The following is a 12,268-nucleotide window of genomic DNA, read 5'->3' as shown; positions in this document are numbered from 1 at the left end:
AATTTTAAGGTTTTAATTTCCCTTATAAATATTTTTATCTGAGCAACAACAACATTATAATTATAGTGAACTGTGCTCCCCGGCACACATTACACTGGGTGCTGTTCAAAAATTCCAAAATAAAAGTAAAGACTTCTTAGTTGGATTTCCTTTGTTCCTACCTCTATCCCCTGACCCACCCAAACACAGAGATACAGTGTCATTTTGTCTGGGTCTTAGACAGACAGAATTCTATTGACTTGGTGCACACCTGTAGTGTATGGTCATCATTTGTTCACAGGGTGTCAGCAGCCAAAGAATATTTAGTTAGCAGCCCTCAATGTCAGACAAGGATGCATTATGGCTTCAAAATCCCTCCTGCTAACTCGCAGAATGATACTGGGTAGGGATACTAGGGAGCTGTGGTTCTTCAAAGGGATAGCAACAGCAGCGCTGGCAGGTTGTATTATACCTTACAAGGGCAATTACACCTTTTGAGTGAAATTACTCTTAGCAGTACAATCAGGCAGGCAAGCAGGCAATTGGGCAGACCATTCCATGGCCTCAAAATATAAGTTTCTTTTTGAAACAAAAACAAAATCCCCAACTTTTTCACACATGTGCCAAGAAATAACTGTATACATCAAATGCTGAGCTACGTAGATACATTGCTTTGGCATTTATTTTGCATTCCTCTGTAAAAAACCCTACAACTATACATATCTTAAAAGCTAAACAATTTTTTTATAAGCTACTGAGATCAGAACTAATAAAAAGAGAGGTCAGTCCATGGCAATGAAGGAAGATCAAGGAATAACTAGAAACAACTAAATTTTGAAGTCAGAAATATTTACATTATTAGCATCAAAAAAGACCAGATAGGAATGCAGTCAAGTGTTGCCAATATTCCTGCCAGTGTTTTTGGGATAATGCTCTACCTAGGGCAAAATAACTGTCAGTTACTTTTCTGAGAAGCTGCAAAGATTAATGCTAGTTTTCTATTTGTCATTGTATTTGAATACCTGCCAAGTATTTAAAATGAGATTAAGTTGGACAGAAAAAAAGATATTTTCTTTGCAAACAGTATAATATTGGTAATAGCCAATTAAAAAAAACCCACCAAACAAAAACCAAAACCCAAACAAACGAAAAACGACTCCTGTATGATTTGAAGCTCAATCACCATGTTCCACTAAAAATGAAAGCAGGGTAAACATTCACTGGTGTATGTAAGGGTAAATGGTCTGCACAGTGTAACACTGGTAAACAAAAGGTCACTATTTTCAAACCCAGCAGTAAAGAAAATAATTGCTCTTTGATATCAGCCTCCACATCATGATGGATGGTGCTGACTCTGTTCAAGCAAACAATTTATGTCCAGCATTATAGTGTCAAATAACTACAAACTATCAAAAAAATGAAAAGATTAACATATTCCACTAATAAATATGGAAAGTGAATCAATACCTAGCTTTCTCTGTGCACTATGGTAACAATCATAAAACTGTAAACTGAGGAGCAGCAATTCTAAGTTACACTCACAATTATAGACAGCAACACCATGATACAAAAATATCAGTTGAGAAAAATTAAATAAGAAAATTATTTACTGACATAGTAAGCAAAGTTTTGTTTTCCACTTACCGCTTTGGGTTCAAAATCAACCCCTTCAAGAAGTTTAAATTCATAAAAAAATCTTACAAGTCAGAAAGATTTTTTTTTTTTTTTTTTTTTGTAATTTATACCTGCTCTCTATTCCTCAACACAACTGTTAGCTCAGGACAGCATACCTAGGACAGGTAAACTTTCAGCTAGCCTAATGTTAATGACATCACCCACACTGTGACAGCTGAAGAGCAAACGCAGGTCAGCTGCTGTTGTGACAGCTACATCATAGTAAGTTCCAGCTGAGGTGAACTGCTGAACATTTCTTAAATGGTGTCAACTAGAGTAGTCAGGAGATCATAAGCCAGAGCCCCAAGCAATTTGATTAGAATCAGAGAGTAACTGGATTAGCGGAACTACTGAATTAGTATTTGATGAGCTTGCAATTCCTATGTTATCTTCACAGCACTACTAGCTCTAACACCTGCAACATGGATTAGCATCCACCCCTTCATGTGCCAGGTGACTCAAGCCTCAACACAAACGAGATTTGTGCAAAGGTTTGCATTGAGTCTGGTGAAAAAACTAGCTATACCTTCACACAGAAATTCAGTTAAAATGCTTGCCAATTCTATTGGCACGTTCTCATTATTTTCTCTTTTTTTCATTTTAACCAACTTTAACAGGCAAAGTTGGGAGATATTCTCTCCCAAATACAAGACACTATCAGTCAGTCAATTGGTGGTATCTTGTCTCTGTAGCAGGTGAAAGACTTACAGAGCCCAGCACACAACAAATGCTGGGTTCAGTGAGAGAAAGGGCCCCTGCCTTTCATAGGGGCAGCAACTGCACAGTAAGCAGTGCCTTGACTCTCTGGGAGTGCGCCTGCCAACTCTGTTGTCACATATCAGTTTGTAAAACTGAAAAATATCGTGTGCTGAAAGGAAGGCAAAATGCTCTTCTCAAACAGCTGCAGGAAGCATGCCCATCAAGATAAACCATATCTACTGCTTTTTGAACATCCAAGTGTTGGCAGTATGGTTCTGTCAGGGCAGTCTGGGCACAAACCTTCCCTCTTGTACTCCTGCAAGCTATGGGGGTGCCTATTCTGGTTTTAGTCATACTCCAGACAAACCTGAAGATTCCTTCCAGTCATGGGCTGGCTAGACTTCCTGCCTAGAACTACAGTGAATTAAAGAAACACAACTTTTGGCTTTCATAGTAAACATAAAATAAACATTTTAAATTAACATTTTTTAAAGTGCTGAAAGGGGTATTTTTGCTGTTTGTTTTTCAAATGAAGTTGTATGTTTCTAAATATCAGTCAAAAAGCTTAGGTTCCAAACTCACAAGCTTTATGGTAGATTTTCCTATTTGTAATGATCAAAATGCAACTTGAAACAAGCTAACTACAGTGAAATCAGCTCAGCCATGAAACATGATTGTAGTTGGAGCTCTGTCTGCCTCCATCCCTATGATTATTCTAAAGGAGAAAGACCGAGTAAGTTATGCTACTATTTATAGTAAAAGGAAATGATAAATATGAGCGCTTAGCAAATAGTAGGCAATAGAGAAAATACAGTAATTTGGAGTTATGTCTTCACTAATATCCAGTAATTCACAGGTGGCATGTTACATCTGTGTGCTGTATTTTATTTGACATGTTCACAATCCTTTTTAAGTCAGTCACAAATCCAAACACGGTTAGCAGACAGGGTATTTAATAAAATCAGATTTATAAAACTATCACTGTGTGAAACAGCATTTCACCTATTAAATTTTTCTAATACACAACCTGCTACTCAAATCAATAAAGAAAACCAATAAATAATGAAACTATGAGAAAATAATTGAGATGTTATCAAAGCTATAAATACATCAAACATTTCTGATGATATAATGCACTCTGCGTGTTTTTTGCCATTTTTTTTTCCCTTCACAAAATCTCTCCCGATATCTGCAGTTCTTAATCATTTATTCTATAAATACAGCTTAGTTGACTAAGGCTGAAATGTGCTAAGATGCAGTAACGTTTCAAATTCATACATGAAACAATTTGGAAGCTTCCCCCAGGCAGTTGCAGTTGCAGCTCCCGCTGCTCTGCTACCCACAATCCCCCCATTTACCTGCTCGCTGGGCTGCCTCAGCCCTGGTCAGGAAGTGGTAAAGCTGATCCAGCTTATCAGGCTGCTCCTCCAGGGACTTCTGCTGCCATATGGCTGACCCAGGCCCTGCAGCCTCCCTCAAGGCATTCCACTTCTGTATCAGAGTGAAGAGCTCGGAGAAGGACTCGTGATAACCCTGTCGCAGCATGTCTATGCAGATGTTCTTCTTGTATGTATTCCTGTTACTGGGAATAAGAAAGATAGGTTTTAAGCCTTTAAACCTGTGTTCTGCCCTCCACCTTACCAAATATAAGTGCAGATAACTAAAACAGCTTTCAGGAAGAGACCTCTGCAGTTCAGCAGTAGGGAAGGGGTATTTTTTCCCCTGCTCAAAAAGCGTTCTGCTAAAATACGATTATGAATGTCATACCCTAGGGAAGTAAACACAGAAATAATGAATAAATACCAATATATATATATTGAAAACATGTTAAAAATACACTGGTATTCTTTAGCTGGTATTGGCAAAAAAGGCTGACTGATGGGAAGAAACCCCCATGTTTACATTAGTTCATGAAAACACAATGAACTCTTAGTTTGCTTTAAAACAGTGCACAGGGAAAAATGAGGCACATTCCAGATGTCAAAACAATGTATATGTTAAATAGTTTTGCTGTAGGACATGATGGCTTGGTTTAAAACGTCAAACAAATGCTATGCCAGAAACATAATCATTAGATATTATTTTGCCTCTGTTTAGCATATAACTTCAGCTGGGACTGATTTACTGATGCAAAAGTTTGATAATTTCTCCCTAATTTTAAAATCAAATGATGCGATGATGAATTTATATCAAAGTTATCTCATTCATAAACTCTGACAAGATATACATATCAAAAAGTTGTGTAATCAAATATTCTTAAGAGGTAATATATCTTTTGAGGTATTATTTATGGAAATAATCAAAATATTTCTTTTATGTGGCATGAAACAATCATTGTGTCCTATCCTGGAGAAAACTATGAGTCCAATGGGACTGCCTGCAACACTAAAGTACAGATGTAAAGGTTTGCAGGCATAGGTATCTATTGTAAGAAAACAAACCTTTGCCCCGGTAAAATGGCCAGGACTCAGATGTGTTAATCTTAGTTTGTGTATTCCATTAAGTTTCCAAACTGTTTTCAAGACTGTCTTTTTAGATTAAAATCCATTTAACTTCAAATTCTCAGCAGCTTTAAAATAAATATTCTCAAGTATTCTGAAATTCTGAAAACTGAGATTTATAGTGTATGTAATAAAATCAGATGAGCTGATGCTAAAAAATAGTCTAATGAGACTAATACTTCCAGCCCAGAAAGAGCTACTGCAGTTCTTTAACAACACTAATAAGATGGAAGTGATGCTAGAAACTTCTTAGCTAGATGTCAATGAAATAAACAGTAATGTAAGAAGTAAATAATCTGCATTATTTCATGTTTAATATGATGAAAATAAAGTCTATTACATACTACATAGATGCACATTAATCCTTCACATGTATTTTTTACATTTCAGCTGCAGAACTAAACACAAAAATATTACAAAATCCTGGTATGATTTAGACTAGACAGAAAGTACTGAATTTATGTTTAATATATAAATACGTGTTTTTTGAGACTGAAAAGCACACATAGTTCACACAGACAGGGGAAAATATATAACTGCTCTGTACCAGAAAACATTTGCAACATTTACCTTAGAAAAGTAAATGACAAATATCTTTAAACATTTGATTTGCCAGAATATGCTGTATTTGTCATACATCAGATGCACAGTATATAGCTTAAAACTACGGTAAAAATATTATGTTAATACCATACAGTGTATTCTTTACTCTGTATATGGAGTATTTTCTTTCTTCTGTTTTAAAATTCTATCTACCTAAAAAGAATTGAAGAATAGACTTAAGAAATTCCTACCAACTTCCAAAGGCCCAGGACTGAATCCTACAGTAATATAACTCAGAGCAATGGAATAACAATCTGCATAGCAGACACACTTATTTATTTATATAATGTGATCTATATATGTGTGTATATGTGCACGCATTAGATCATTAGATGTGAACAAGAAAGGACTGCTAAAAGATCTTAAGTGACTAAACAAAATGCCATTCAGTTAATTGTTAACACTCAACTGCATACTAACTGAGCACAACACCAATATTCATATAAATAGAAAAACCGTCTCAATGTAACATGTTATTTCCTGTAGACTGATGCATTTTAATTGAAGTCAAAGCATATTTTCCCTGCAAGACAGCATTATTAGCAAAGCAATACAGGAAAACAAAACACACAGAAAAATAAGTTAGTTTTAAAAATTAGCGTCAATATTATTTCAATAAATCCCATCCCAATTAATAATGGAAATGAAATAATGTTGAAGTAATCACATGGTACAGAGCACCATATTTTTTTCTCATTTTAAGTCACAAAATATGAAGCTATCTACTATACAACCATTCAAATTTTAGAGGCATAAAGATAAGTTATCTCTCAGTTGTACTTAAAACCAGAAAATACACAATGCACAAAATAATGCTACTGTTGTTTCCTTAAGTTTCTGCAATATATAAGCCACAAGTCACTGATCACACACAAACAATAAAACAGCGCTAGAAATTAATGGTAGTTGTGACACGTAAGAGAGCTTGACACTGCAATGAATTCTGAAATTGTTTCAGTTATTAAAGGGGTTCCAGATGAAAATGCCAGCGTCCATTTTTTTTCCCAGAAAACAGTGCTTTCAAACAGAGGCGTAGTGTAGGTGACAGAAGTAAACTTTTCATGATATCTTGAGATAAACTATAAATCCTTAATCCTCAAACCCCTTTTCATGCTGCTTTTTATGACGTCATGCAGCACGTAAAATGAGATGTTAAACAGAACATCTCAAGTTTTACATAACCAAAGATTATTTTTAATATCAATATCAGAACCTGATACCTAATTAAATGTACACGATCTATTGTAGAAAATCCAACTGTTTCTACTACATTAATAAAACAGTTTACACTAAACCTTTTGAACCTTACTACCTAATAGAATGATGATATATTATTCAACAGGTAAGTTTGTTTTTCTGCGTCCCGTCCACGCCGATTTTCGGTTTTCTTTGAACAATTACGTTACTTCAGGAAGCAAAACGAAAAAAAAAAAAAAAGACTGCCCGGCCTTTCATTTGTTTGAAGTGTAGCCGTTCAAGAGGTTTAATGGTCTCTGGGGGCATCTACTGGAAATCCGGAAAACTGCAGTCAGGACATGTTAATCACGCAGCTGTCAGTGCAGCAAGGCAGGGCTGCAGAACAAAGGAAGGCAGCAGCACGGATTAAACGCAGGGCGCGCAGCACTGCGAGCAACGCGCAGGCGAACAGCGGGGCTGCGCCTCCTGCGCTGCCGCTGCCCCTGCCCCTGCCTTGCGTTACTCGGCGCCACAATGGCACGCAGGCATTGCCTGCAAGCAATTAAACTGGTGGAATTAGAATGAGCAGGCAGCTTTGTCACGTTAGCTGTGTTTAATTTTAAAACGGAACTGTGATACGAATATAAACTTAAAGTCCTCTTCCCCCTTTGAATGATCATGTGCCTGCTAGGAGAAAAAGACTGCAGATGGATTTTTTAAAAAAACAAATTATTTTTAAATGAATTCCGACATATCTATGTATTTATGTTTAAAACAAAGATACCAATCAATCTGTTTTTAATTTAAAACAGATTTGCTCAATTTTTTTCCCCCTATGATATTCAACAGATGGAACCCTTAACACTTAACACAAACATAGACAATGCTGAGAATCCGCTGTTTCTCTGTACACTCACGTCTGTCATTACTGAAACCCTGTTGATGTTGCTGCATGTTTATTTACACAGGCTGGGTAAAACAGCGACATGAGGTCCACGTAGTGGGTCTGCTTAGGTATCATGCATTTGTCCTACAACAGCAGTTACTGCGATGCAGTATTTTATGCTGAAAAATTCTTTGCGCTTCTGTGTGTCTGTCATGGGGGGTGGGGGTGGGTGTCAGAAGAATTTTTAGCGCCTAATAAATAACCACCAATGGTTATAGTTGCCATTTTAGTGGTACCGAGCTACAGATGACGATTTCATGCAGTATAGTATCACACGGGTGGATGCAGTTATTTATTGAATGTGAAGCTTGAAAAGGCACTGATACTGTTAACACTGTTCTTTAAGTGTACCTGGATAGTGTTAACAGGCATTTTACTCTTCTTAAACTATACAGCTACTTTGAATTTTCTTATATGGATTTATTTTTATTATTATCATTGCTATTCTAAAATAATCTAGAGTCATGCTGAGCCATCGCAGAAACCTGATTGTAATCTGTTTTTACCAGCACAAATATCATAAATACTAACTTTCTGTGAGGTTAATGAAATTACACTGTCGCTACAATCTCAAGGACCTTCCTATGTTATGGTATCGTACTCTGACAAGACTCTAAAGCAATGCGGGGAGATCAGCACAGTACCATACTACGTTCCCTTTAACTTAAAATCCTGCACAGCCAGGCTACTTGCATCCTGCCCTTAACAATGAAAGAAAGAAAAGAAAAAAGAAATTACGAGGCCAAGAGGCAGGTACTAGTGTTAGAGATAATCAAAATAATCAGTACAGCTTAACAGAATTATTTATCACGAGTTTAATTCGCCATGCCTCCTGTCTGGTGTGGTCAATTACAGACAGGCAAAATAAGTGTGAAAGTCTGCTATTTTCAGATGACACTTTTTTTTTTTTTTTAATATCAGGGTTCATATCTTTAGATTTTGTAGGATTTAATTAGTACTTTAGGTTAATGCCAGCTGCTGATCACAATAAAACTGTATTGTAGCAATCCCATTTTGTAAAGCAGAAAATGGCATGGATTGAACAATGATAGTATATAAAATATTAAAATGTACTTCTAGTGTAAAATAATTACTCTACCAATTATTATAATGTTTAAAAACTGTATTCAAATAGGTTACATCCACTTGGGATTTCCCTCTGCAGCTGGCAAGTCAATGACTGATATAAATGCCTTAGATAGGGATCACAAAATTATGAAAAAATAATGAAGATATTTTTGCTTAAGTTTAAATAAACAAATACATTTTACTCTCCCCCCATTTTCTGTCTATAAATCTACAAGAAAATTGAAATTTTATCAACTATATGAATACTTAGCTACTTTATGTTTAAGCTACATGCAAACAAACCCAGCATAAACAAGGAGGCACCAGAATTTCCTCACTAAAATTTGAAAAATATATGTATTAAGTAAAAAGAAATACACTATACAAAACACTAAAAAGCAAAGCATGCTATAAGAATTTATAACTTCAGGATGCTCTGCCTAAGAATTGGAAGAGGAATTATTATTTAGTTGCAGCTGGACAGCCAATTTGCAACACCATTAGTGACCCACATCTAAAATATAGTTACAACTTCTGCAGGGCATTGTTAAAACACAAAAAGCACTTACGCAAATATTTGGTAAATACGGAAGCTGAAGACATGACTATCACATTCAGCAACACTATGATCCAGGTTACAGTGGTATAAAACCATGTACTCACACTGCTGAAATCTACATTGTCATGTGTCTGGGCTGCAATCCACCCAAGTTAGGTACAGAGCTAACCTGAAAATACACCTGAGCTGTCTGAGTATCTGAGTTCAATGCGAAAATTTATATACGTACATATTTTGGTAAGTCAAGCCCTCAGCTGGCCAAGGTACATTCTCATGACATACTGCTACTGATACAAAGCTATTTAACTGAAACAGGGCACAGCCCTCTTTAATCCTAGTTTAAAGTCTGATCATTTAAATAGCTTTTATGAAATATGTACTGGATGGTAATATGTTAAATTGTAGACTATAGTAATCTCATTAAAGAAAGATACGAAAGTACAGTAAATATCATTAAGTAGTAATAGATGGTTAGCTTACACATCAAAATTTTTGATTACTAAGGCGGAGAATTAAATTATATTGGGGTGGGGTGCATATTTTTTAATTCCAAATAATGAAGCTGAAATAGCTAATGTCCTAATACCAAAAGCATAACAGACACCAAATCCCCAAAGGCTATAAAAAGAATTCCCTGCTCTAAATAGTAAATAAAAAATACCGCCTAACAATTTGTACATACCATGAAAAGGAAGAACATCCACTTGAAATTGACTTCTGTAACAATTCAGATTTTTTTAATATAAGAAAAGGTTTATGGAGCTATGCATTCAGAATTATTAACAGAAAGATGAAAATTAAGTATATCAGAAAGTAAATATGTAGGTACTTCATACCATATATATAAGTACAATAACTTTCAGCCTAAGTAATGCAGTGTTTTTCATCAACTGCCTCAGTCTCTGACTGTTGTCAAAACTACACTTTAAACCTAAATCATGCAATCAAAGGTGGATGCATAACCTGTCAGTAGGATCCTGCAAAGAACACATATACTGAACTTGCTTGCTTTTGTTCAAAGCTACACTGCCACTTTAATACTACATAAAATTAAAAATTAATCAATTATAAACATCAAAGGATGACACAGAAAAAGTATTTTAAAATGAATGTAAGTACTGTAATAATTAAGAATCATAATTAACCCATAAAATGGAAATATAAATTTAGCAATGAACTTTTGGAACATTCTGTCCCTAAACATAAATGCAAAGAAAGCACTAAAAATAAAAATAACAGTGCTATCCTTATAAAAATGTTCTTCATACAAAAGCACACACACATGTGATTACTTCAAGCATAATCAGAAAAAAGCATTATCTTCATTAATCTTTCTGCTTTTCTTTCTAAATTAATTATGTTCATTAACAAAAAGTAATTCCAACCATACTTTATAGACTATTATTTATCAAAATGAAGTATTTCTCAACTTTCCTCTTTTATTTCAGAGCTGACCTAATGGACTGAGAGCTAGAAACATCTGGGTTTGGAACCCTTTCCATTTGACTTGCATCATATTGGAGAAATGATTACATTTCTCTGCAAGTTTCTTTCACAGTGTGCAAAATTATCTTTAGAAAAAAGATAATCATAATTATTTACTTTCTTTATCTTCTCAAGCTGATGCTATAGAATTAGCATAAAACCCTATGCAAGGCTATACATGTATTATACTATTGCTATGAACAATTCCCACAGTATTTTTGCTTTTGTTTATGATATCTCATGCAAGTCCCCAACAGAACTTACTCAGTAGTCTAAGGACAAATAGACCACACAGAGATTAAGAGGAAAAGAAAAGAGAGGATTTTATACAATTCAGAAGGGTTCACTGTGAGAATTATGAGGAAGTTACGATTGTACCAAGGCAGATTAGAGCGGCTTTCTTTATTTCAGATTCTTTTGTTATGTTAGAGATGCTTCACCTTTATAGAGTGTTTTAAAAATAGAAGTCAGTTGTGTATTGCTTGTACATTATCTTCAGTACTAAATATTGTTGAACTATTGAGAAATGAAAGCACTAGAAATCCATAAGACCAAACTTAGTAAAAACAACAAGTTACATAAAAAAAGAAAACTTCAGCTCACTGTGTTCTTCTTTATTAAAGTATGTCATGTATTTTATCTTTGCAAGAGTTTGATGAGTTTTTGCAAGTAAAATTCTGTTTCCTCTATACTTGCTAATAGTCATGAGAATCTGTAGTTTGCACCTTCCCATTAAAAATGTATTGTATTTTTTGAAATTATTCACCCCGCCTTTTATCCAGATCATGTCTTTGAAAGGAGGAAGTAGATAATAAATGGAATAATTCATGATTTCCCATTAAATATGAAACTTTCTTTTGCAGAGTTTAGAAAATGAAGTTCTACATAATGTACAGAAGTTGATTAGAACTTTTTTTAACCTTTTCAAGAAAAACCTTTCACATTACACAAATGCACAGAGAAGTTTCTTTAGGAAAGGCAAACCATTCACTTCCCACACAGTTCTGTTCTTTAGATCACTGCCTAATTACACTAAATAATATGTTTTTCAGGCCTGAAATTCACAGAGATCATTCAATTGACCAAAAAGAATGTGTGCCTCTAAGTGGTAAAATATCTTTTTGAAAGTTGTTTAATAAACATTGAATCCTGGTCATGGCAAGCAAGATTTTTAGGAATTATTCAGACAGAAAAAAATACATATTTAAATAATATTGTGAAAGAAATTTAAAATTTATCATCTAGATCAATAAGTGACTTGTTCCATCTCCCATTCTGCAATCAGCAGGGAGTTTGGATAGAGTGCCTTGATTTAAAATTTCTTTTACTATGACAGGATACATTTCTTCCGTTCTGATAAACCCTTTTCCATGGTTTTTAGTATTTAAAAGTGAAGAAACATCCTCATAAAATGTAAATCAGTTGACACAACATTCCACCCATTCTCAACCAGTGCAATGTGAACAAAGAGGGTCATAAGGTGCTCACAGGTCATATCCAAAGATTGACATCAGCAAGAACAGCAAAATCTTGCTAGGACCTGAACATGAAAGGAAAAGAACAGTTTAGTTATTTCTT

At 34.9% G+C, this 12,268-nt stretch overlaps 1 protein-coding gene across 1 annotated transcript in view; it reads right to left on the bottom strand.

Annotated features, from left to right (window-relative positions):
- TTC29 (tetratricopeptide repeat domain 29) overlaps positions 1-12,268 on the bottom strand; it is a 213,923-nt gene that overhangs the window by 113,230 nt on the left and 88,425 nt on the right. The window contains exon 5 of the mRNA XM_056326730.1: positions 3,711-3,934. Coding sequence (XP_056182705.1) covers positions 3,711-3,934 — 224 coding nt within the window. The remainder of the gene's footprint in view (positions 1-3,710; positions 3,935-12,268) is intronic.

This window comes from Falco biarmicus, chromosome 1 (genome assembly GCF_023638135.1).
Source record: "Falco biarmicus isolate bFalBia1 chromosome 1, bFalBia1.pri, whole genome shotgun sequence".
NCBI lineage: Eukaryota > Metazoa > Chordata > Aves > Falconiformes > Falconidae > Falco > Falco biarmicus.
Note: the sequence above shows the minus strand (reverse complement) of the source record. Positions and strands in the feature narration are given on the sequence as shown.